This window comes from Plecotus auritus (assembly GCF_963455305.1).
Source record: "Plecotus auritus genome assembly, chromosome: 14".
Taxonomy (NCBI): Eukaryota; Metazoa; Chordata; class Mammalia; order Chiroptera; family Vespertilionidae; genus Plecotus; species Plecotus auritus.
In genome coordinates, this window is record NC_137780.1 from 13,562,304 (window position 1) to 13,590,074 (window position 27,771).

General features: G+C 46.8%; 1 protein-coding gene across 9 annotated transcripts in view; it reads right to left on the reverse strand.

Annotated features, from left to right (window-relative positions):
- AKT3 (AKT serine/threonine kinase 3) overlaps positions 1 to 27,771 on the reverse strand; it is a 230,038-nt gene that overhangs the window by 19,619 nt on the left and 182,648 nt on the right. For all 9 annotated transcript variants that reach the window (XM_080651009.1, XM_080651010.1, XM_080651011.1 and 6 more), the window contains 4 exons: positions 21,334 to 21,462; positions 10,947 to 11,161; positions 7,205 to 7,292; positions 5,001 to 5,103 (listed from right to left, as the gene is read on the reverse strand). In XM_080651009.1, the coding sequence (XP_080507135.1) occupies positions 5,001 to 5,103; positions 7,205 to 7,292; positions 10,947 to 11,161; positions 21,334 to 21,462 (535 nt within the window). The remainder of the gene's footprint in view (positions 1 to 5,000; positions 5,104 to 7,204; positions 7,293 to 10,946; positions 11,162 to 21,333; positions 21,463 to 27,771) is intronic.

Sequence of the window (27,771 nt, forward strand, 5' to 3'; positions counted from 1 at the left end):
CTCCTCCTGCACGGGGCAGAGACCAGGAGCGCGTGAACGCCAGCGACACCCTCCAGTCTGCTCCCTTAACTAACACCAGGCAGGGCGAGCGGCGTGGGCGAGCAGCTGTGTGCACCAAAGGAACACGTTGCCTTCCTAACTGCTGATTTGTTCTCAGCAAACACCTCTCTCCTGTTTTACAGAGCAAGGTGGCGAGTGGGGGACAAGGCCAGCTAGGCTCTGCGGGCGGCCGTGCACAGTCGCGCTAGCGGCAGGAGGGTGCTCCTCCCGGCCCCTCTGCTCCGGGGGAGGGAGGAGGACTGTGTCCAATGTGGCCACAGCTCAGTGTTTCTGACGCTCTGTCCTCTGATCCGTCTGCAGAGAAAACTAGGAAACCTGGGGCCATCAACCACGGCACTGCCCGCCCTGGAGGAACCCAGGGGTGCGGTTGGCGACCCCTGAGGCCAGTCCCGTGGAGGGGCGCAGCCTTGTGGCCTCATGCCCGGGGGCCGCGCTGAGCAGAGCCGCACGGGACGGCCGCTGGAGCCCGCTGGCCTCAGCCCGCTCTGCAGAGCCGTTTCCTCTGATTCTCCTCTCTCCACCTGGGTCGGAAATACGACAGCAAGTTCGGGATCCCCTCGAGTGGTGAGCCGTGGTGAGCACAGAGGATGCCGCTGGCCTCCTGTGTTTGGGCCTAGGCCAGTACCCGGGCAAGGCCACACCCACTCGGATGCCCACAGACCCAGCCTCGCCAGGCCTACAACTCTAGGTGGATCGATACCCACCTTGGAAGGCACTACCATCCGTCCCTGCCTCACTCTGATCACCTCTGGAAGACACCGAGACGCGGGCTTATTCAGCACAGCCCACGTCAGCAATGACACGTCTTTCAAGAACAGAGCTGCGTTAGGGATAAAAGTGACAGCCAGGAAGCGCATCCACCTGTAACACCCAGCTCTCTTGTAGCCATCGATCCAGTGAGACGCTGGTTCAGACTGTTCCGGAAACTGTGCTGGCGGCCCAAACCCCTTCTTACGTTTCAGCTGTTCCGCAAAGGGAGCAACGAGGTGCCGATGAGGGACATTCTCGCCCCGAGGACCAGCACGCGTCTGGGTCAGGGACCAGGCGGGGAGCGGCTCTGGGTGGGTAGGGCTGTGCCTTCGAGTCCATCCTGAAACAGGCTGATGGCTAAGGAGGCACAGGTCACGGAGCTTTTAACTTCTTTGTAACCAAACAGATCTGCTGCGGCCTTCTTATCATTTTCTTTGGGGCGGGGGAGGAGGAGGAGGAAGGGGAGGGGGGAGAGGGAGAGAGAGACAGACAGACAGACAGACACTGGTGCGGTGTGCCACTCACCCATGCACTCATTGGTGACTCTGGTATGTGCCCTGACCGGGATCAAACCCGAAGCCTTGGCACAGTGGGACGCGCTCTAACCCACTGACTCCTGGCCAGGGCTGCATGGTCTTCCGTCCTACAATCCCTAGCACTGGATTCGGTGGGTCCCTCCCCCGGCCCTCGGCTCCGGCCCGCTTTGTCCTGGTGTGCACTGTATGGGCCTGCCAGCACCCTTCATGGAGTGGATGGCAGATGGGCCACCTGGTGCCTGAGTACAATTAGAATCAGGTTATTCAAGCGCGTAGCACGCCAGGGTCTTTCCGAAAGCCATGGGTCCGATGCCGCCTCCCAGAACCCGGGAGTGGCTGGGCCAGGCTCCGAGCAGGGTCTGAGCCAGCGCCCCCCTTCGCCCCCACGGGGCTGGGCTTCCACCTGGAACTTTCTGAAGGGAAAGCCATACTCGTGGCTTCGCATCTACAGGCCCCCCCATTTCTATCACTTCCGACGTAACGTGTGTAGCTCCCGAAGGAGTCCCAGTGCAAGAGCTCATTCACCAAAGAAGCCGTCTCCTGAGGTGGAGGCGGAGCCACGCTGGGACCTCACTCCCAATGCCACTGTGGTGCCACCTGGGAGGCAAACCCAGACTCTGGGCACCGCCGGGCACAGCACCCTCTGTGAGGACCTGGGCCTGCCCCACCCTGACAGGAAGGCCGCCCCCCCCCACACTTTGTTATTCATTCCCTTAGGAGCCAATGAATGCTACGCCGGCAGGCACCCGGCTAAGGGCGGGACAGCCGTGAATCCACCCCCTCCTCCTGAGAGCCCCTGCGTTTAGCTGGAGAAACACCAGCACACAGACAGGAGTCCCCCAGCGGACACCATCCCTGGGGAAGGTGTCGAAGGAGAGTCACGGGGTGGGCTGCACATCTCCCTCCAGCCTGGAAGGTCCCAGAACCTCCCTGATGAAGTGGCGTCCAGGCTGAGCTGCAAGCAAGCAGGAGCAGCTCCTGCAAATGTCCGGGCAGAGCACCCCGGGTGGAGAGCACCCCGGGCGGGGAGCACCCCGGGGGGGGAGCACCCCAGGCAGAGAGCACCCCGGGGGGGGAGCACCCCAGGCAGAGAGCACCTCAGGCATAGCACCCCTGGCAGGGAGCACCCCGGGCAGAGAGCACCCCAGACAGAGAGCACCCAGGGCAGGGAGCACCCCGAGCAGGGAGCACCCCGGGCAGGGAGCACCCCGGGAAGGGAGCATCCCAGGCAGGGAGCACCCCGGGCAGGGAGCACCCCCAGGGGGGGAGCACCCCAGGCAGAGAGCACCTCAGGCATAGCACCCCTGGCAGGGAGCACCCCAGGCGGAGAGCACCCCAGGAAGAGAGCACCCCAGACAGGGAGCACCCCGGGCAGGGAGCACCCCAGGAAGAGAGCACCCCAGACAGAGAGCACCCAGGGCAGGGAGCACCCCAGGCAGGGAGCACCCCAGCAGAGAGCACCCCAGGCAGAGAGCACCCCAGCAGAGAGCACCCCGGGCAGGGAGCACCCCATCCTGGGTGTGGGCAGGCGTGGCTTGCTCGAGGTGTGGGGGACACAGGGCCGTGGGAGATGGGACAGGATGAGGCGGGAGAGGTGGAGGCATGGATGAGGCTGGGCTGTGTGAGCAGCGAGAGCAGTTTGGAGTGAGTGAGGGGACGGAGCCACGGAGGGGTGATGTGGTCTGATGACAGGGAGGGCTGGACCCAAATGGTGAGGCCTCGCAGGCTCCGGAGGAGCGGACCTCGCTGCTGCTGCCAGCATTCCCAACAGCTATTTCAGCCCGTTCTTGCCGGGACGGTAAACCACGCCAAGGCTGTGCCCACTGCTCCCACACACGGTCCTCAGCTGCTGGCCCACCCCCAGCCCCGGGCCTCCTAACGCTGCTTCGCCCCGGAGAGTCTGGGATGCTGTGAGGGCGCGAGACACAGCAGGCCGCTGCCGGCCACGGTGAGACCACGGGTGGCACCTCCGCGAGGCGAGGCCACAGCTCAGCCGGCGGCCACGCTGCTGAGCCCATGGAGGGGCCCCTGGGAGCTCGCCTTTCCTCTGGGTTTCCGTCTCTTCCCTTTTACAATAGAAAAGGTTCTTCAGTTCGCGCCCGCCCGAGGAGAGGGCAGCTGAGCTCGCAGGGCCGAGCTGCTCATGGGGCGGGTGCACCGCTCCCTGGGGTTGGGCCGGGCGCAGAGCTCCGGCCGCATGACTCTGTCCACAGCCACCGCGGCACAGCCCTTGGCATCAGCCTTCCCACTCATGCCCGCGGGACCTTCGCTCCATCAACTGCTCTGCCTCTCCCAACGGACGCGAGGCAACGAGACACACAAAGGGTGCAAAGGGAAGGACAGAAACACTGACGATGTGACGGTGTGAGCCACAGCCGTGGGCCTTAGAAACCTTCCCGGGACCTGTCCCCGACACGGGAAACACGGGGACCTGTCCCTCACACGGGAAACATGGGGACCTGTCCCTCACACGGGAAACATGGGGACCTGTCCCTGACACGGGAAACACGGGGACCTGTCCCTGACACGGGAAACACAGGGAGGGACCTGTCCCTGACACGGGAAACACGGGGACCTGTCCCTGACACGGGAAACACGGGGACCTGTCCCTGAGACTCAGCTGACAGGACAGACACAGACCGGCGTCACACGTGAGAGTGCTCGTGAGTTCCATGTGGTCACCTGCTTTCATGAGCCTTGAGGCCCTTACCCAAGTGTGGGTCACGCTCATGGACGTGGGATGGCTCCAAGGGGGACACGAACGCACAGTTTAACAGGCGTGTAATGTAATTTCTAGGCACCGAAGATTACTAGCCAACTAGATTATGTCTTCACAGATGCTCTTGCTCAAGACAAAGCGAAGTAAAAACAGAACAATTCAACTAAAAATGCAGTTTGGAACGAGTAAGTGGGAGAGCAGAATCGGGACAATTCTGCAGGAAGTCTGCAAATGGGGTCAAGGGAAGTCTCTACGTCAGATTCCTTCCAGGTGAGTCAGAAGAAGCTACTGGAGAGCAGTAAGGAGGGCTGACTGGTCTATAATGTAGCCTGTGATTCTCAGTCCACATTCCCCCTCTGTAGTCTTCCCCACATGAAAACACTTTTCCCTCAGCTACCTGACTTCATTTCTCCACACTGGGAACAATCCCATTCTTAAATGGAATGTCACTGGAATTCAATCTTGGAAATCCTACATAATAAAAGGCTAATATGCAAATTGACCAAACGGTGGAACGACTGGTCGCTATGACGTGCACTGACCACTAGGGGGCAGACGCTCAATGCAGGAGCTGCCCTCTGGTGGTCAGTGCGCTCCCTCAGGGGGAGTGCCGCTCAGCCAGAAGCCAGGCTCACGGCTGGCGAGCACAGCAGCGGTAGCAGGAGCCTCTCCCGCCTCCGCGGCAGCGCTAAGGACCCCTCCGGGATGTCCGCCCGCCGGCTGACATCGTGTGGGGAGAGGGCCTAAGCCAGCAGGTGGACATCCCCCAAGGGGTTCTGGACTGTGAGAGGGTGCAGGCCAGGCTGAGGGACCCCCACCTCCACCGAGTGCACGAATGTCATGCACCGGGTCTCTACTCTAGTATCTAATAAAAAAAAGACTTTTTTTCTTCTGTTATATCAGAGTGTTATGAATCGCCTACAAGATTTACTTACATTTTTCAGGTGGTGTTATTGTAATAGTCTGAGCTGTAAATTCTTCATCAAAATATCTGGTATCTGTCTCAGATGTTACTTGAGGCTTAAAAGGAGGTACAAGCTGTACAAAGAAAGAAAAAGCACCGGTGAACAGATTTCAACGGAAGGAAATTAATTTTAGGATACAACTGAGGAGCAGGTAACGGACTGGTGAGTGCAAGGAACTCAATGCTGAGCCACATTTCCTTTTTGGCTCTTCTGTAACCCATGAATTATTTAAACTTGTATTACGTTTCCACATACTTGGGGATTTTCCATCTATCTTTCTGTTTTGATTTGTAAGTCAATTCCGTTTCATCCAAAGAGCACATGACTTAAATTATTTGAATCTTTTAAAAATGACAGGGTTGCCTAGCCAGCATGGCTCAGTGGTTGAGCATCGATCTATGAACCGGGAGGTCATGGTTCGATTCCCAGTCAGGGCACATGCCTGGTTGGTGGGCTCAATCCCCAGGGAGGGGCCTGCAGGAGGCAGCTGATCAATGACTCTCTCTCATCCCTGATGTTTCCATCTCTCTCCCTCTCCCTTCCTCTCTGAAATCAATAAAAACATGTAATTTTTAAAATTTTTAAAAAGTTTGGGTTGTTTTGCCCAAAATATGGTATCTCATGCTAGGTGTTCTACATAACTCTGAAAAGAATAAGCATACTTCTTTTGTTGAGTAGGGTTCTATAAATGTCAATTAGATTAAGTTGGTAGATAGTACTGCTAAAGTCTTCTATAAACTAATGTTTTCCTCTCTACTTCTATCAATTAAGTGGAGATTGGTATTGAAATGTCCAACTCTAACTGCAGACTTGTCTATTTTTCCTTGTAGTTTTATTATTTTCTGCGTTATGTATTTTTGACGTTTGTTAGTAGGTAGGAAGCAGTACTGTGTGTGTGTGTGTGTGTGTGTGTGTGTGTGTATGTGTGCTCCCCACTGTGAATGTATTATGGGGATCTGAATTTACTCAACTGTAGGAGCTGTTCATATACTCTCTGTACGGCTGCTGTCTTCACATTGAATGCCAGAGCCTGGCATCCACTGGACAGGACGGTGGGAAGAGAAGATGCATGTAAAGCAGGAGAAGAACAAAGTGGAACCCAAAAGAGCAAGGGTCGGAGTCCACGAGGACAGGCGAAAACCCATGCCCTTTCTTATCAGCTCTGACTTTCACAGTGTGGATATCCCCCAGAACGAGGGCTTTGTCATGGAGCTGAACTCACACCCTGGCCCAGGAGAGGGCAAAACTGAGAGAGGATCCGGGGGAGATGGAGCCCCGAGGCCTGACCTCCTCTCAGGCCAACGAGGTGAGCGGGCAGACAAGCAACAACATGAGGAGCTACTGCTTCACTTCTGTTTTGGTACCTGCCACAAGAATCTCGTTAGCAAAAGGGAATTCTGGGAAATGTAGTTCAGACTAGTCAAATTGGCATATTCTAAGGCCCACACAAACAAAAATATCTTGAAAGCAGCAAGTGAAATATAACACATAATTTATAAGGGAACAAATAATTGAATATGCATTCACTAAACTATCAACTCACAATTTTGTACTTGGTGATAATATGCTTGAAGAATGAAGCCAAAATAAAGACATCATTATATAAAAGAAAACAAGTTCCTCTCCAACCGACTTGGACTATAAGAAATGATCATGGAGCCCGGCCGGTGTGGCTCAGTGGTTGAGCATCGACCTATGAACCAGGAGGTCACGGTTTGATTCCTGGTTGGGGCACATGCCATGGTTGGGGGCTCAATCCCCAGTGCGGGGCGTGCAGGAGGCAGCTGATCGATGATTCGCTCTCATAATTGATGTTTCTCTCTCTCTCCCCCTTCCTCTCTGAAATCAATAAAAATTATTTAAAAAAAAATGATCATGGAAATTTTTTGGCTAAAGGGCAATAATATCAGAAAGAAACCTGAATCTCCAAGGAAGGAAGAGAATTGCTGAAGAAAAATCAACCGTTTCACCACACTGAGTAGAATTTCAAGATGTGTTTCGGGAGTCAAAATTATCAATAAGACTGTGTGCTAAGAAGTTCAATATTCAATTAAATGATAGGCTAAAAATGAAAACTACCATGCTATTATTAAATCTGATTCACTTACATTTTTTTTGGATGCAAATTCATTTTAGCCAAAACAGACAGACACCGCAGCACGAAGATGACCTACCTTTTTATCATATACGTCTTGCCAGTTTACTCCAGAGAAGAAACTGTGTCTCATAATTTCTTTTGAATCATCTGGTCCTCCGCCAAGGCTACGCAGACAGGAATAAAATTCAATGAGCACGGACATCTGCATAAGCCAATGCATAACACAAGCTTTTGTGAAATGTAATTTTCTGTGTGGTGAGTGGCTCTTGTGGTGAATAGCCTTAAAAATAAAAATCTCCTGGTGTGAGACCTCATTTCCCGATTATGCTATGAACAGGAACTCACCTCGGGACCCGGTGGTGTCTGAAAAGAGCACGGGCTTTGGAGATACACCGGGACCGGGCAACCAGCTCTGGAACTTACGGGACGTGTGACAATGAAAACCTTGCTTAATCTCAGTTTACTCATCGGTAGAATGGGGGTAATAATCCCAGCCTGGTGGGTTATTACAAGGATTGGAAATAAGTAACTAGCATAGCAAATGGTAGCTGTTATCACTGTCAATTCTATAAGCCAAAATCATTTCAGGAAGCCTCTAGTCTAAATAATCAACAGAACAATCAATCAAGCCTTGACTTCGAGTGTTTGCCAATTCTGGTGATGTAAATACTCCCACCAGGGCCAACAGTAAAATGTAACAAAATTATTACGGAGAGATGAGTTTTGAGTATTTATTACCTTTGACATTAATATTAATTTATAAATTTATATAACTTAGTTTTTAATATTTTTTAATTGATTTCAGAGAGGAAGGGAGAGATTGAGATAGAAACATCGATGATGAGAAAGAATCATCTATCGGCTGCCTCCTGCACGGCCCACACCTGGGATCAAGCCCGCAACCCGAGCATGTGGCCTCCTGGTTTATAGGTCGACACTCACCACTGAGCCACGCCAGCTGGGCTGTATAACTTAGCGTTTAATAATGACTGTATTGGACAACCAGCTCACACAATCCTTAAAATTTAACAACTGGCTCTTTGAGCTGGCATATGCCATCTCCCACTTACCACAGGGTCAGAAGAAAACAAACAGGTTGAGGAAAACAACCAATTGTGCCATCCTAGTGAATCCTGGTTATTATCAGGTATACGAAATGCAGGACTGGGAAGAATCCGTTTTCTCTTTGCCTGTACATCATCTCTTCATACCAGTCTGTTCTCCAGACCAGCCGCCAGGCTGGAGAGCCGAGTGTCCCCCACTTGTTCCACGCCCTCGAGTCTCTCTGTCATCATCACAAAGTTCTACTTCTCGCCCCGTGACCTCTGCTGCAGGAAGGGCCCCCCTTATCTGGACCCTCCGAACCCTATCTCACCTGCTCTGCCTCCCTGCCCCCGGCCCTCACTGTTCTCACCCACCCCGGACAGCTGCCCGAGTCACCTTCTCATAACACAGATCGGGTTAGGACCCTTTAACAGTTCAGTGGCATCTCATCCTCTTCTGAATAAAGATTAAACATTTTCTAAGAAACATAAGGTCCTTCCAATCTAACATGTCAGCTTCGTCGCCCCATGTTACCCAACTCGCATTCTACACTGCGAGTAGTCACTGAACCTCTCCAATGCCATGGTCACTGGCGATTCCAGCTGTTCTTTCTATGTGCATTGCTCGGCAGGAACCCCCGTCCAAACCCCAACTCCTTCTGAGCCAGCTCAAGGCTCCCAACCCCCCAGACAAGGCTAATCATTTCAAAAGCAACTAGTTCATAGTGTAACATGAGCATCTGTGAATATATTATGTTTTGTGCCCCAATTATTCCGTGAACACCCAGAGCGGAGGGTACTCGGTTCATCCTTGCACTCCCAGTATTTTACTGCGGCATGGAGGGGCTTGGTACAGCCACTGTAAAAGGAAATAGCAGATAATCGAAAACACACCTTCTCTTTAGGCAGTGCCAACCTCTGGGGGCACAAACCTCCAAGAGTTGTCCTACTTACCGGCCACTATCATTCTACATTTACCTCATATTCATGGAATAATTACTCAGTACCTGCTATGTGCTTTCCATGGGGTGGGGTGGGGGAAGGATGACAGTAAAAAGGAGTGAGACATAGACACAGACAGCACGATTCTGTTCTACCGGCCACGGATAGAGGGGGCCAGAGTCACCTGGAGGAGGTGGAAAGGATGGGGTATAATTCACTGCTCTTGACCCTAACCAAATGTTAGGTCCCAAATCAAGTACCAAAAGGAAATCCTAACTCTTTTCAATGATTACCTAGCATCAAGTGCACCTGTTCCGCTGTGAAATTTTCACATTAAATGGAATATATTTCAGAACCTGAACCAAATTGATGTATTGATAATAAGATCCACAAGGTGGGGAAACGTAGGCTTACAGTTCTGAGTGCAGGAAACAGTGATTCTCGTGTTATTACTCACTAATTACTGTATTGTTTTCCATACAAACACGGCGGACCTGGTTTTGCCCACCCTGTGTAAGACGTATCAAGGAGGCACCAAGACGCGTGGCGTCTCCTCTTCCACACGCATGTTCTGTGCGACCTGGATACGCCGCTCCAGCCTTTCTGGGCCTCTGCTTTCTCCTCGGCCGGATGGAAATGAGAATGACACCCGCCCGTCCTGCTCCGCAGGGACTGAGACAGCGGGGGACACCACAGACACAAATGCCCTGAAAATCACTCTGCAAATGGGAGGTATGACCTCAGGGTCATGAAATGCACTTCTGATGGGCTCAGCACAAAGCAAAAAGATGGCACCTCTTTCATTATATTTGCTTTTTTTTTTTTTGCTGAAGGTAAAATCATGTTCCTCATCAATTTAACAGCTAAAAGCGTGTAATGGTGGGACCATCTCTAAGGGAGACAAAGCTCGCATTTTAGGATTCATTATTCCTTCATTCCTTAATTCAGTCTACCAACAAATACATATCGAGCATCAACTATAACCAGAACATTGTAAAAATACATTATGTGAGGTGTTATAAGAGAGTCAACAATGTATGGAATGGGCTAACCTCAGGATGCTGAAGATCTAAGAGATTTCCAGAAAAATACTGATATGCATATATATATGTATACACACACAGACACACACACACACATATATATATCAGATGAAAGAATGGCTATATACATAGATATACACAAACACACATTTCAAGGGACATTAAGAAGTAATAGTCATTTCCTATATGACCTATAAAATGCATGTCTAAATGAATATGTAAATATGAGCAAGGAATACCATAGCCCCTTAAGGGCTATAGGATCTTCAGGTCCCAGCTAAAGCTACGAAAACAGACATACAAAGTGTACAAAGATATTCTGTTGTTGCTATCAATCCTCCTGGCCCTGCATGGAAAGCGTATCTTCAAATGACAAGCAGGACGCAGTTAGATGTGTTTGGGTGAGAGAAGAGTGCAGGGACAGGCCTATGCTTTCGGCCAGGCCAATCGGCAGAAACAGAAAGGCCCGGGGACTGAAGGCAACGAAGAGCTATCAGAGACCCGCCACAGCGAGCACCAGGCCAGGAAGGAAGTCCGCTCATCAGAGGCCAATAAAACTCCCCAAACCCTGACTTGGTAAGATCTGCAGAAAAGTCCCAAGTGAGGAGAAGTGGAGGAAACGTTTTTAAATGTTCTGTATCCTGCAGTTAAAAATAAGCCCGCGTCTCCGTTGGAAGATGTCTAACCCAAAGACATCGCTTCTTGGAGCGAGTCCTATTTGCATTCATTTCCATATCACGATTGCTAACCACACTCATCAGTGACACGTTGGGTGTTGCTTGCGGCCTACCGTTTATTTGGATCCTTTATCAAGAGCCCTGAAAGCAGTGATTTTGCATCTGAGGAGAGTGTGCGAGGAAATTTGATGTCTTCCATCAGGATCAGTTCAAACAGCTTCTCGTGGTCCTGGTTGTAGAAAGGCAGCCGCCCGCACATCATCTCATACATGACGACCCCCAGGCCCCACCAGTCCACGGCCCGGCCATAGTCGTTGTCTTCTAACACCTGAGAGCGAGACCAGTGAAAAGATTAGTGATCACACGTTAAATTCTAAAGCACTGTTTATGAAACATGAGATTTTCACGGAAAAAGGAATCCTAACTTTCACAGCCTGGGTAAGCAATTTTTAGATCTTGACGTTTGAACATGAAGCGTCCTACAAAGATATCAATCACACCAACTATTGGAAAGGTTAGATATACACCCAGAGATGGTCAGTGTACACCTCAGGGGTATGTCAGACAACCAATGCCAAGAGAAGGAGTATGTGAGTGGGCTGAGGATCAGATAAACCGTCAGCAGGCTTGCGTATTCTCTCTTAGGCTTACTTAACTGTTCAGTCTGGTTCGCTAATGGGCCCTTTAAGTAGCAGCGTAGAGCTGAGCCATGCTGATTAGGGGGCACGGAACATGCCTTGCACATTCCTGCTTGGGAAGAACTAGGGGACACGGATCAAACATGGAAGACAGGAGAGAACAGGAAACGTGATGGAGAAGCGCGCAGGGCAGGGCCGCCAGGAAAATGTTGGACAGCTTCGGAGGCCCCTCCGTGAGGCAGCCGCCAATGTGAACCTGAAGATCTGTCGTTTGGGCTAATAAACTTGAGTATCCAAAGCTTAAGTACCCCAAGGCAATTTCTGTTAAACACACACAAAATGAGGGACTCAATACCTGTGTAACATATACCCTAACTTTTTTTTTGTTTATCCTCACATGAGGATATTTTTTCCATTGCTTTTCAGAGTGGGAGGGAAGGAGGGGAAGAGAGAGAGAAACATCGATGTGAGAGAGACACATCGACTGGTTGCCTCCTGCACGCACCCAAACCAGGGGCAGGAAGAGAACCTGAAACCCAGGTACATGCCTTTGACCAGGAATCAAACTTGAGATCCGTGGGTGTGCCAGCTGATGCTCTAACCACTGAACCACATCCACCAGGGCTTATGCCTTAAATTTGTTTTGCAAAATACAGTACACGCAAAATTAATTTAGTAAGAAATGATATGAAAGCATCAGGCTCTGTTAGAGCAACCTGTTCGCATCGGAACATGATAACTTGACATTTGTCCCAGTAAAAAAATTTTAAAAGTATATTTTTATTGATTTCAGAGAGGAAGGAAGAAGGAGAGAGAGATAGAAACATCAATGAACAGAGAGAGTCATTGATTGCCTACCTCCTACACGCCCCCTACTGGGGATTGAGCCCATACCTGGGCACGTGCCCTCGACCAGTATTGAACCAGGGACCCTCAGTCTGCAGCCGGACGCTCTATCCACTGAGCCAAACCAGCTGGGGCTGTCCCAGGAAAATTCTGATCATGTTTTTTTTTATTTTTATTAGATTTGCTCCTCATTCAATGAAATTTTCTTCATTTATTTGCAACTTTCAATATTTTATTTTAAATTATTATATTTGAATAATCTTAAAGCTTACTTGTTGTGATCCTCTTAGCTCTGGGATAAACAGATCAAGAAAACCGTGCCTATGAAATTTGTCAATTAAAAAAATCTTACAACTGATTACGTAAGAGCATTCGAGACGAAACGAAGTAGTGCTCCTGTTCTAAACTTTCTCCGTTTGAAGTAAGTAAGTACACTGTGAAGATGCCTCCGATGTGAGTTTTAATTAAAATTTACCAATACTTCCATGGAATCCATGTGACATGTTGACAGTTAAGGCCCTTTGGCTCACCGGGTATTTCAAGATGGAGCGTGCCCTAGCTGGTTTGGCTCAGTGGATAGAGCGTCGGCCTGCGGACTGAAAGGTCCCAGGTTCGATTCCAGTCAAGGGCATGTACCTGGGTTGCGGGCACATCCCCAGTGGGAGGTGTGCAGGAGGCAGCTGCTCGATGTTTCTCTCTCATCGATGTTTCTAACTCTCTATCCCTCCCCATTCCTCTCTGTAAAAAATCAATGAAATATATTTTTTAAAAAAAGATGGAGCGTATAATTTCAAGAAGAAAGTGTTACTTAAAGATATATTAGTATTTTCAAGGGCTAAGAAAAGATTTTTAATTCGACTGTATCGCTGTTCCGTGGCTGAAGAAGCCTAGGACAACTCTGGCAAGAGAGAACTCAAGTCCAGCTCCTACATTTTCCAAAAATCTTCTGGAAATCACAGCTAAGCAAAAATTTTCAGGAAAAACAACAAATTCTCATTTTTATCTTTAGCCCCAAAATATTTCAAATATCTATTTGCTTGAGGTGAGTAATGTGAGAACATAAGAAAACAAGAAAAAGTCTAAAGAAGCGAGACATTCTACTGTGTACTTAGAGGAAATGCTGTTAACAGCTAATTTTTCAACACCAGTGACTTTCGATTATTCAAGAATCGATCTCATGCCCGATTAGTAGAATGTATTGTATTGTTTGTGGGCCTTTTGCAAATAGATTCAGGATTTTACCTAAGAACAAAAAATTTTAAAATCTCTGCATTCCCACCAGCAAAACAGTGGCACATGCAGCGAGCCAAATGTGGTTTTTAACCTCTTTTTTCATAAAACCATAAAAAGCATAAAAGCTGGATTAACTGCCTCCCGAACCCACGTTTCACCAGCCGGGTTCTCATCCCCAGCTGGCAAAACTGGCAATCCTTTATTTTTGTTTAAATACCTGGTTTGAGGCCAGAAGGAAAGTGAGCACATTATATATATATATATAAAAGGGGGGGGGGCTATTTTTTGAAGAGAAATAAGCATCTGAAAAAATAAAACTGCATTGTACAAAAATCTGTTTGATAAAATAAAGTGCATTTTATTTAGGTTTGTAAAATGAACACTGATTCTCCAACTAAGTGGTTTGCTGTTGGACATAATGTGCTCTAACTGATATATAGATGTAATGCTACAACTGCGGTATCACTTTGTACTGAACAAATCTGATGTGATGTATCCCCTTTTGACACATAAGCTTAAGCTATGTTAAGGAGAAACCACCCTAAGATCTAAGAGTCTTTGCTGTCAATTACAAAGAAATATTTCTGCTGAAACCGGTTTGGCTCAGTGGACAGAGCGTCGGCCTGCAGACTGAAGGGTCCCGGGTTCGATTCTGGTCAAGGGCATGTACCTTGGTTGCGGGCACATCCCCAGTGGGAGGTGTGCAGGAGGCAGCTGATCGATGTTTCTCTCTCATCGATGTTTCTAGCTCTCTATCCCTCTCCCTTCCTCTCTGTAAAATATCAATAAAAAATATATTTTAAAAAAAGTTTAAAAAAAAAATATTTCTGTTCAACTCCTACCTCCAAACAGCTGGGAGATGAAACAGACGAGAAATGAAAGTGATTCCAATATTCTACACGTGGATATACTAGCATAATATAAAACATGTTATTATTTACATACTCTCCTTTCGCACTCCTTAAATATAAATTATTTCAAAACGCAATTATTTGGAAAAACTCTAGAAATTCCAGAGTGAACTTAAAAGCCACAGCCTCTTTTATATTACTTCTAGAAGGTAATTTTCTCCCTTACTCAGAGCACTTCTTTTTCCAAAATTACAGAAACATATAAAATTTATATTCTTTAACCTGAGAGTTGCCATTCCTTCTCGCTGCCTCTGATGATTTTTTTTTTTTCCCAGCAAAAAGGCTAATTTACTTCCGGGTCATCATGAAGATTGGACACCAAGGGCGTGCTGGGTGGTAACAGAGGGCAATGGCACTGTGCACCTCAGCTCTGCACAACGCACATCATCACATAATTTAAGCAGAAATGCAGATCAGAACCTGCTCCCAGGTAAATAACCCACTAAAAGGCTTCTCTTAAAGAAAGTGTCTCTTTACCATAAAGTCAATGTTGCTGACATGTAGCTACACGCCAGTTGTAAGCATGGCCTAGACATCGGGTATTGCCTTCGGTCCCTATTGCTCTGTGACATACATGGACCTTTACGTTATAACTGCATTGAACACAATGCCCAGACAGACACAAAGCACAAGAGGGTCAGGAACACACAGAAATGTGAATGGTAACAAACGATGGGAGGCCCTAGCCAGTTTGGCTCAGTGGACAGAGGGTCAGTCTGCGGACTGAAGGCTCCCGGGTTAGATTCCGGTCAAGGGCACATGCCCAGGTTGTGGGCTGACCCCCAGTAGGGGGCATGCAGGAGGCAGCCGATCAATGGTTCTCTCTCATCATCACTGATGTTTCTTTCTCCCCATCTCTCTTCCTCTCTGAAATCAATACCAATATATTAAAAAACAACAACAAACAAACAAAAAATGACGGGAGGTCCCATGGGAGCCCCACCCAAACAGCGCAAACCCGGGACACAGGCATCCTTTGCTCGCCCAGGACCAGAGCCTGCATCACTTTCTGATAAAACAAAGCCTGAGACTCAAGGAGGTGCCAGCAGGTGCCAAGGACTATGAAGTAATCTGGTGATACCTGATCAGCTTTAGGTAACATTTGACATAGGCACTTTCATTTCTGGAACAACCAGGTGAGTTGAAAAACTCAGAATAAATAGCTCTTGAATGGCTATTGATTTAAACAAATTAACGAATACACCGTGTCTTTTGAAATGATACATCAATGGAAATTCCCAATGTAAATATTTATTTGGCTAATGGACACTTAAAAAAACACATATTCATTCCAATACCCTTTTACCAATTAGGGTTGACTGGAGGTGAAAGGGATACCTCTTGGAGCGTGTTCGCCCAGGCCACACAACGCACCCTAGACAAGCAATTATAAGGGGGCCAAGTGTGCCCCAGAGTGGCTCACTGCTCAACAATAACCCAGACAGAACAGATGGGAGGGGGAGGGATTAAACGTCTAAACACACTGTCTGCACACCTATGCTGTGAAAGTAAACTGTGAACTTGGATGAACCAATTTACCGCTAATTCAAAATTTTTTTTCTGGTACCCATACATTTCAGGTAGCTGATAGGTGTGTGTTTTATATATACACACGCTGACACACTTTCTCTTTTATGGGAATCCTTCCCATCATAAGAATTTGCTTTTTTTTTTTTTTTTTAAAAAAGACCTATAAATATCCTAATTCAGATTCTGAAACATACTGCAGCTTTGGGGGAAGTATATATTTCATAAGAATTAAGAATTCCATGTTTCTTGGTATTTTCTTCATAATGGTCCAACTGCTCTAACAATTCCTAAGAGATTGTAACTGCCCCCGCTGGGACCCAGAATGCTGTGGCTTCTTGGCTACCTCCTCGCATGCACACTCTCCCTGCATGCAGCTAACATGGGACTACAAAAGCAATCTGTGGCCAGAACAGGCAACATCCTTGATGGATGCAATGCTGGTGACTAAATCATGCTTACACATATCTTCCCAGAGATTTGTATGCTTCCTTTTCATCCGGAAGCATCAGACATCATGGGATTTTTAAGAAACGGGGGCTTTGTGACCCAAGTAAAAATAGCCATTGTCAAATACTGCAGGTTAACCATTGTCAAACACTGCAGGTTAGCGGCTAGCATTAGCTTTGTACACATTCTTATGCTTCGGATAATTTAAAATTAAACTTTATGCTAACCTGGAACCATTCCAAAGTGCTAAATGCAAATTAAATCCAAAAGACCACATAACATTGAAAAAATTTCAAGTGAAAAATATACTATAGAACTTTCAGATCGCTAGGCAAGTAAAAGCTGCTGCTTCTAAACACTAACAGACATCAACATTGAACTAAAAAGTATCATTTAGGTTCATATTTTAAAAGTGTCCAATTTGGGTCCAGCCAGCGTGGCTCAGTGGTTGAGCACTGACCTATGAACCAGGAGGTCATAGTTTGATTCCCGGTCAGGGCACATGCCCAGGTTGAGGACTTGATCCCGTGTGGGGTGTGCAGGAGGCAGCCGATCAATGATTCTCTCTCATCATTGATATTTCTCTCTCTCTCCCTTCTTTTCTGAAATCAATTTAAAAAATATATATTTTATATATATTTAAATATATATTTTTTAAAATATATTTTTATTTTATATATATTTAAATATATATTTTAAAATAAATGTATTTATTTTTATTGTATATATATTTAAATATATTAAAAATATACATATATATTTATTTACTTTTTTTTTAAGTGTCCAATTTGGGGACAAAATGGGATGATTCTGAATATGATCCGGAAACAGTGTAAGCGTGAGCCGGACAAATGACACAAGTGCTTACATAGGAATTCTGATTACAAAGCACACACCTTCCACCTGAACTAACCGCCGTGAACCTCGACTCCATCTGCCCCGCGCACTGTGACGAGCCCTTCACAGAACCACGCGGAAGGCGAAGGCTCTCCAACATCCCTGAAGAGACAGGTGTTTCATGGATTTTTCATAGTGAAATGAAGTATTAGGGAGGCACACCGTTTTAGAAAGGCTACCGACACCACTTTTCATTTTCACAGAAACCTTGGAAGTGTTAAGACTTAGTTTCACAATCTGGTAGAAATAGTAGGATTGTGTCCAGGGGCTAAGCAAAATGTGAGTCTGTGAGCTACTGTGTTTACCTACAGATGAAACGTGCAAACGTTAAATAACTTGGGCCTCATTTATTTCTCTTAAGACCTCCTAACGATAGTACTGAAAGAGCCCATAAAATGGCACCTTTTACATTTATTCTTGTTGTATTTAAAACAAGTGAATAAAACTCCATTCAATACTTTTAAATCTAGTTTGGTTCCAACTACTCCCCCTGCCTGCACCGCTCCATGCCACCAACGACCTTTGCCTGTAATTTACATGTTTCTCCCAACTCATTCTGAAGTAGTTTTGTTGATCTCTGGTTTTAGATCCCCCATACAGAATTTAATTTCCGTTTGTACTATTATCTATACAGCACCACAATGGCTTTGAGTGAATCTTTGTATCAAAATGTTCTGGTCTATTTCAGATATTTTCAAAATCTGGATTATATAAAATGTATTAAAGAGAGTAGGATTCAAAAGAAAAATGGATACAATGACAATAAGTGGATGTTCTCTAAAAATGAGGTTTTAAAAATCTAAGAAGGCATCAAAAATACATTTTCATCCACTGGAAAAAATATTTTCTGTGATATGAAACAAAATTATAAACATGTTTTCTCTGAATAGCATTTCCCAACAATCCAGTCCTTTTTTTTTGCCATCTTTTTGTTAGTTCTGACTTGATTATCAAATAATTTTTATTTTTACACTATTACAGAAGTGCATTTCTCTGGGTTTCCAAAACCACCTTATTCAACCTCCCCCATCTGTCACCATCTGCTTCCTTTTAGCGTGTACTTTTTGTGTGATCGCATAAACACGTGAAAAATAACTAACGTGCAGATGACTATCTGCCGGTACATTTGAGGACTGGGCATAATAAAAGTGAACTGCCAAAACGCACTTAACACTTTTAATTTTGTTGGGTCTTGCATGTGAGCCGCATTTGATTTTCAGACTGTTTTGCAGTTGGAGAGTTGATCAGGTACCGCTAACTCAAGAGCAAAGCTGAGACTAAATAATTAGCGCTGCATAAAGTGGCTTGGATTCGGCGAGAGCCAACTCGGATAATAAACCTTAACAGGAAGGTTTGATGCGTGATTTCTAATTTTTTTTTTTTTATCATTTCGAGAAGTGAAGAGTAGAGTTTGCAAAAACAAATTCCCCTCAAAATATATTATTGTCCATAATGTATGGTAGGTCAAGTTTATTTCCTTCCAGTGGCAGTAAGAGCGAACACACATTCATTTATAACTATGTAGGCAAGTGCATTTTTTGAGCTGTAACTTAATCTCTTGAAAAATACATTATTCCCAGCCTCCCCCACCCTGTAACACTAAAGATCTATAATTCATCAAAAGACCTAAGAGAACAAATATTTTAAAAATATTCCTTTTTCAACAAATGGCATTTTTACACAGAAAAGTACTTATCTTTTCTGGTGGTCTTTGCCACAGAAGAAACTTAAGCTCATTTAAAACTTAAGTTTACTTAAAAATCAGTGACGAATCTGCTACCTAGCACAATTAACCGGGTTGAGCTGACTGTTCACAGTCTTTTTGAAGCATCTTTTAAATGCCTTTCACCTGTCTTTACACAGCAAAGCATTTCCGGCAGATAAGACAATGTAGGAGGTACAGGAAGGGGAGGCTGGAGGGCCGCGGCCAGGTCTCTCTGTATCGTAAACGAGTCTTCAGCAAGAGGAGGGGAAACGCTGACAGGGAGCTGTTCCCGAGAGCAGCAGTGCCCAACACGGCATCCAGGCCTGATACACAACTCCGACTTCCACGCCATTAAGAAAAGTCTGGCCCGTGTGGCTCAGTGGTTGAGCATCAGCCCATGCACCGGGAGGGGACCAGTTCTATTCCTGGTCAGGGCACCATGCCTGGGTTGCAGGCTCGATCCCCAGTAGGGGGCATGCAGGAGGAAGCCGATCAATGTTTCTCTCTCATCAATGTTTCTCTCTCTCTCCCTCTTTCTGAAATCAATAAAAAAATTTTTAAAGAAAGGCGGGCATTAACAAAGGGAAGTTCTGGAAACATCAGAGTTCGAAAAGGTGACAGGCACCATGTCAAGTAAGGCGAGAGCTCGTTTCCGCTCTTGCCAAGCCCCCCAACTGACCTTCTGATGACAGAGTTGCCTTGCTCTCAATTCCAGAGTGGTTTTCCCTCCTTCACGAGACCCAGCCTAACTCTGCATTCCTACCCGATCCACCTGCTGCCTCTTCTCTTCCTGCTCCCTCCGCGCAGGCTCACCCGTCTCTCCTTTAATCCCGCCACACCCTACGTAACTCCAGTACAGCAGTTACTGTTTGCACAGTAATCATTCTTCTCCATGGCTCATCGCCTTAGTAAACACTAAGATACTTGAGGACAAAAACCGTTTCTTACCATCTTTGTATTCCCAGCACCTAACATAATGCATGACACCTAATGAATATTCATGAATATTTCCTTAGTGGATGAATGAGTGTTCTTAGTGAAACGGTTCACATCCAAGACCAGAAGAACTCAGATGCTTGCTCTTAAAAGAGTGAACACATTCAAAATTACCCTGATTTAACAAACATGTAGGTACTTGATAAAATAAACCCTTAAATATAAGAATTAAAACTGCATGAGAAGTTAGTTGCTTCAAGGTTTATCATTCTCAAACAGTAACTACAATGATCATTCTCCCCAATAAAAATGAGGGGCAAGATTTTAATTGAGTCAGTTTGTAACAGCCATGGATATATAAACTGCTTTTAAAAACCAGACTTCTGCAATATTAAAATTTACACACACACACACACACACACACACACACAGAGTCTTTTTCTTGTCTTTAAAAAGAAATTGGTAATTTCTTAGAAATTATAAACTTTCTATTTGGAAACAATTGGGCTCTTCTCACATTATGTTCCTGGTTTTGTTCTTCAGTTGATGACACTGTCATATAGAACAGTATCTTTGTTTCTTTGATCCTCTGCTTTTAAAATGAGATGTATTTACCTTCTTCAGAAATGATTTTCCTTAACAGTGACACAGCTAACTTTGTTATTCTAACAATGGGACAACACCGTCCCAGGCAAAGGGATAGATAGCAGGGAAACTCAACTCCCGAGAAACAAAAGAATGTGTTTTGCATGAGTGTTCACAATCCTATTCCGGAGTGAGTTCCCCGAGAGCACTGTCCTTTGTGGCATGTAGCCACGTCACCCCGAAACAGCCCCTGACACAGCAGACACACAGCATAGGCCTGTGGACAAGCAAAGAAAGCAAGTCTTCCGGACCCTCTGCATGGGGTCATCAGTGGGAGATGCCGTCATTTCTCAAACTTTCCCAGTGCAATACTTTCTAATAATTATGAAACCCCACGGCACCTCAAATCCAAATGACCAGTGTCTTTGTTTCTAAGGAAAATCCAAATGGTTCATATAACTGAATATTTTCAAAGTCATTCAATTATTCAGTTTTACTGAATGAGTCAAAAAAGGCTTACTCACAAAATGAAATGTATATGGCCAACTAAAAATGGACTTACTCTACTATAGTTAGTACCTTTATGTTCATCAAGTTTATAAAATATCCTCGCCCTACAGTATCATGTTAAACAGTGGAAGAAAAATAGATTTGGTTCATGTTGCAACTCAGGTAAAAATAGTAGGAACTGCAAGTTTTGTTCATGCTGAAATGTCTCCTGTGCAAGCATTATGTCAATGTTCCCTTTCTGTCTGAATGGAGCCCCGCCCACCTCTGGCGCCAGGTACTCCGGGGTCCCACAGAAGGTCTTCATGGTGGCCGTGTCAGTGATCCCCTCTTTGCAAAGTCCGAAATCTGTGATTTTTATGTGGCCATCTTTATCCAGCATCAAATTCTCCAACTGCATAGGAAGAAAAATGACAGGATTATTCAACAGTCTTCCAATCTGGGAAAATACTGTTTGGAAATTATTATCGGATGCTGAGAAAAAGACTTTGGAAAGAGGACATAGTTGTTAACAGAACTTTCAGGACTTACAAACCCTGTAGCTTCATAATCCTATCTAATAAAGAGGGAATATGCTAATTGACCCTCACGCCATCACAAAAATGGAAGCACCCATAGCCAATAAGGAGGGAATATGCTAATTGCTGCCCCGCCCTCAAAGATGGTGGTTCCCATAGCCAATAAGGAGGGACTATGCTAATTGACTGCCATAAGATGGTGGCACCCAGCCCCCTCAGCCCCACCCACCCCCAGGCGGGCCCAGCCGCTCCACGCACCTGCCTCTGGATCCCCCAGTCCCCTCAGCCCCCCAGGGCTGGCCCGAGGTACAGGCAAGCCTCGGATGGCGGCTGCCCAGCCACCCAGGGCCTCCTGAGGCTCAGGTAACCAGGGCTGGCTGAGGCTTACGCTGCCGGCAGTGGCAGCAGCAGAGGTTTGATGGGGCGTAGCTTTCCTGATTGCCGGGTCACCTCCCGCCCCTGAGGGTTCCTGGACTGTAAGGGGGGCAGGCCGGGCTGAGGGACACCCCTCCAGTGCATGAATTTTCATGCACCAGGCCTCTAGTTCATATACAAAAAGAAACATGTTTTATCAAATATTTTGATGATGAAATTATTGATTATTTAATCCAATGGGAGTCAGAGCCATTATTGTGTAAGAACTAAAGCTCACCTAATTTTTCAAAGCAGAAACCAATCCTCTTTTTATGTAAATAAATTGTGACCTAAATACTCCCAAAGAGATGAGTATCTTTTTCTGGATACATACAGATGGCTTTCTCTGGGGATCTATCGCTATTATAAAACAGTCACGCACAGAAATGTCTTTTGGTAGTGGCTGCAAATCAAACCTAAATCGTATTTTGAAAGGTAAGGTGGTAGCCTCTTTTGCAGTTCTTTGTGATAAAGAAATACCAACCCTTTCAAACATAAAAAGGTAAAGAATGTCAAAGCCAAACAGTTAAAGAAAATATATAGCACAAATATTATACAATTGGAATCTTTTTGAAGCCATGAATGAAAACACACCCGAGAGAATCTCAGAGATTTAACTAAGTAGCAAGATCATCTGCCTCAAGTGAAAATTATGACATGCAAGGGTAGAGCTTGTGCAAAGCCAATATCATTAAAAATAACATCAATAACTGATCATTTTTCTCTCCTATTTTGAACACAAAGTTATGATTGTCATCACACATAGATACGTATGGTTCTGAGTTGTGATCGTACAGCCTCACAGGCCCGGGGCCTAGCCTTACCCGCTCATGAGGATGTAAATACACATGAGAAATTACTGACTGACTGAATGAAAATGAACTTACTAAACAAGTAGGCAACTCATTCTACTCCTTAGTGTGATCATCTATGCAAGTGCTTACCTGGACTCTGAAGTCAATATCCAATTCAAAACAGAACTCCATATATGAAAATAAGTGACTGCATATACAAAGGGATGACATCATACTGTTCTGTCATCCAACGTCTTATAAACCAGGAACTAAATGCAGTAAAGCAAGCTGAGCCCACTGAAGGGAAGACCAGACAGACATATGTCCTCACGTGTGGTTCCAACTGTGCTCCCTGGCTGACCTACACGCTTCACACACGCTTCCTTTATGGCATATAGTTCAGCGAAGTGAGGCTGCTGAGCTTTTCAAAATAAAAGTTCTTTTATTTTATCTAAATTCAGAAATATTGCGCCTTCCATATGCTTCTCTACTAGCTGGAACCTAAAAGTAAAGCCTAATTTGCACAAATGACAGCGAGTCCGTTTCTTCTTCATGCTTCCAGATTTCTCCCTTTTCCCTTTTCCTTCCTCCCTCTGTAGCTTGCTGTAATGAGAAACGTAAGTATTTACTGGAGGGTCTGTTGTTTTGTTGAATAAAAACATACATGTCCTGCTCCTAATTTTTAAGAAGATGCTGATGGTTTAAATGTAGGAATGTATTATAGTATATACCCGTGGTTGGCAAACTGCGGCTCGCAAGCCACATGCGGCTTGCGAGCTGCGGTTTGCCGCTCTGTTGACTAATGAGTTTGCCGACCACTGACCTAGATTCTCGATTCCAATAATTACAGGCTGTTGTTCTTTGTGATTAAGCCCCTATCCCAGTGGTCGGCAAACTCATTAGTCAACAGAGTGGCAAACTGCGGCTCACGAGCCGCATGTGGCTCGCAAGCCGCAGTTTGCCAACCACTGGTATATACAAATAAAAGCAACTTAAGTTCTTCAAATGCTGTATAATCTTTAAAAAATATTTAATAAATATGTTTTACCAATACATAAAAATTCTTATAAAATCTCCAAATGATATTACTGCATAAAATGTGAATGTACTATCTACTCCATTCCTTCCCACTCCCACCCTAGTATGGTGTGGTCTACCTGCCCTCTATATGCCTCACATGCATGGGTAAGCATGCATAGAAGCATGGTAGCATGCACTATTTATCCACATTCTGACAAGGCTACTTTGTCATATAGTTTAAATCCTGGCTCATAACTAATTCTCTACCCTCAGGTCTCATCTCTGAGCTCACACCAAGGACTGGGGGACAAGGAATGAAATGAGGTGGAGGTATAGGGTTGGGGAAGGAACAGATGGAAGGTGACTGAGAGTTCTAGTTTGCCCAGAACATAAGGGGGTTTCCTGGGATGCAGGACTTAAGAAGTTCTGGAACTGGAAAGTCCTGGGCAAACCAGGTCATCCTCCTTGTCTTATGAATCAGCTTTAAAATATTACAATGGTACAGGAAGCAAAAAGGTCAGCCTTAGGGGTGACTGAGAGGTGGGGTGAGGGGCGTGATGGCAGGGTGACAGCACACTGCATGCAGGCAGTACAAGGCCGCCTGTGGCTCGCGAGCTGCAGTTTGCCGACCACTGCCCTAGGCTATTGACTTCTATGTGCCTCAACTTCATCTATAAAACAGAGGCAAACAACAGTAGCAACCTAATGTGATTGTTTTGAGAATTAAATGAGATACTGACTCCAAAACTTAACACGCTGGAAGCATTCAATGACTGTATTGATCATTATTAAATACTAGAGGCCGGGTGCACGGGATTTGTGCACTGGTTGGGGCGTGGCCTGCGGGGATCAGCCCACTGGTCAGCCGAGTGGCTGTGGACCCGCCCTCTGAGCGGCTGCCTCCACAGCAGGAGCAGCCACTCATCCCAGTCAGGCACTGTGGGAGCACACTGACCACCAGGGGGCAGCTCCTGCACTGAGTGTCTTTCCCAGGTGGTCAGTGTGCATCATAGCAACTGGTAGACCGGTCATTCTGGTCGTTCTGCCATTTGGTCGCTGGGCTTTTATTATATAGGATAGCATTTAATGGTCGATGTGTGAATTATTAGAATGGTGTATGCTTTTCCAGATAACACTTTTTTTAAAGGAAAGAAGAAAGTTCAAGAACAAAACCCTATGAAACACTTTTGTTAGCTCAGTGACTTAAGCAAAAACATGTCTCAATATGCAATAAACAAAACAAGTATTTCATAACTTTCAAGCCAGTTATTGTACAATAGTATCCACCTTTTCCAATCAACTATTTTTCTACTCTCACCATCCTGAAATATCACAAAAACAACTTGTCCTCCAACAGTATGAATGACAGTCAGACACGCATCACCTTAAAAAAAACACCCCGGATCCAGCGTATATGATAAGCCAGGGTAATTCAATATCTAGTCTTGTTACAATAGATATTTTACACAGATGCATAACAACTCTCTGGAACATATAAGGACCATTAGTGAGCCTGGCTGGCATGGCTCAGTGGTTGAACATGGACCTATGAACCATGAGGTTACAGTTGGATTCCCAGTCAGGGTACATGCCCAGGGGTTGCAGGCTCGATCCCCAGTGTGTGGCATACAGGAGGCAGCCGATCAATGATTCTCTCTGATCATTGATGTTTCTATCTCTTTCCCTCTCCCCTTCTCTCTGAAATAAATAGATTGAATCATCAGTGTTGTGGAGGATGAGCAGAATCAATCACCTGGAAGTCCTTTCCAAGCGGATCACAGAGCTGGACAGAGCGGAACACCCGGGCGTCACTTCTTAATGCACCTAACACTAATGTACACAAGATTCCCCGCCCTCGGAGCGCTTCCACTACGTACAGAAGGGTGCACACATCTACCAACCATCTCTCCTTGGCTCTCGCTCCTGAATACCCTGGCTTTCCTCCTTCCTTTGGTTAGCCACAGAATGCAACATGCACACTGTTGCTGACTGGTCAGGTTCTCTCCCCGGATGAACCTCAGTGCATCTGCTTTATCACCATAGTTAGTCCTCGTTTACAAGGGCATTATGCTCATGCTTAATGGATGCACCCACTGGCAAAAGCAATGATGAAGACAAACGGGGGGTTTGAGAGAAAACATTATGTATTAGAAATCTGGTTATGCTGACTACTCATATCAGAGGGTTGTCATCTAACAGTTCAGAGCAGCGCGTGCTTCGAGGAGAGAGAAAATATTACACAATACACCTCATGGAGTTCCCATAACAAGGTGACATGTTTACCAAGTTGAAGGGGACAGGCGTTATGTGACAGAGGGTCTTGGTTCAGCGTCTGAATGAGAAAATGTCAGCGCTGGAAATCTTTGTCCTCTGTGCTCCGTGCACAGGAAATTGTAGCAAGAAAGCACTATGGTCCTTCTGCTCTTGCTGGGACCAGGAAGAAAATGAGACTCTTAAAAACCCGAAGCTGTGTTTTCTGTGGGGCTTCTCAAAACTGTACCGCTCTCCTGCAACAACAAAGGATAGAATCTGTGGGGAGTACCAGGATCAGTGCCAGGCTGCTGGAGGCGGAAGTGACTGGCCAGAGGCGGAAGTGACTGGCTGGAGGAGGAAATGACTGGCTAGAGGCGGAAGTGACTGGCCAGAGGCGGAAATGACTGGCCAGAGGCGTAAGTGACTGGCCAGAGGCGGAAGTGACTGGCCAGAGGTGGAAGTGACTGGCTGGAGGCGGAAATGACTGGCTAGAGGCGGAAGTGACTAGCTGGAGGCAGAAGTGACTGGCCAGAGGCGGAAATGACTGGCCAGAGGCGGAAGTGACTGGCCAGAGGTGGACATGACTGGCTGGAGGCGGAAGTGACTGGCCTGGAGGTGGAAGTGACTGGCCGGAGGCAGAAGTGACTGGCCAGAGGCAGAAGTGACTGACTTGGAGGTGGAAATGACTAGCTGGAGGCGGAAGTGACTGGCTGGAGGCAGAAGTGACTGGCTGGAGGTGGAAGTGACTGGCCACAGGCGGAAGTGACTGGCTGGAGGTGGAAGTGACTGGCTGGAGGCAGAAGTGACTGGCTGGAGGTGGAAGTGACTGGCCACAGGCGGAAGTGACTGGCTTGGAGGCGGAAATGACTGGCCAGAGGCAGAAGTGACTGGCTTGGAGGCGGAAATGACTGGCCGGAGGCAGAAGTGACTGGCTTGGAGGCGGAAGTGACTGGCCACAGGCGGAAGTGACTGGCCGGAGGCGGAAATGACTGGCCACAGGCGGAAGTGACTGGCCGGAGGCGGAAGTGACTGGCTTGGAGGCAGAAGTGACTGGCCAGAGGCGGAAATGACTGGCCACAGGCGGAAGTGACTGGCTGGAAGCAGAAGTGACTGGCCAGAGGCAGAAGTGACTGGCTGGAGGTGGAAATGACTGGCTGGAGGTGGAAGTGACTGGCTGGAGGCAGAAGTGACTGGCTTGGAGGCGGAAGTGACTGGCTGGAGGCAGAAGTGACTGGCTGGAGGCAGAAATGACTGGCCGGAGGCGGAAGTGACTGGCTGGAGGCGGAAATGACTAGCCGGAGGCAGAAGTGACTGGCTTGGAGGCAGAAGTGACTGGCTTGGAGGCAGAAGTGACTGGCCGGAGGCGGAAGTGACTAGCCGGAGGCGGAAGTGACTGGCCGGAGGCGGAAGTGACTGGCTGGAGGTGGAAGTGACTGGCCACAGGCGGAAGTGACTGGCTGGAGGCGGAAGTGACTGGCTTGGAGGTGGAAGTGACTGGCCACAGGCGGAAGTGACTGGCCGGAGGCAGAAGTGACTGGCTGGAGGCAGAAGTGACTGGCCAGAGGCGGAAATGACTGGCCAGAGGCAGAAATGACTGGCTGGAGGTGGAAATGACTGGCTGGAGGCGGAAATGACTGGCTGGAGGTGGAAGTGACTGGCTGGAGGTGGAAGTGACTGGCTGGAGGTGGAAGTGACTGTCTGGAG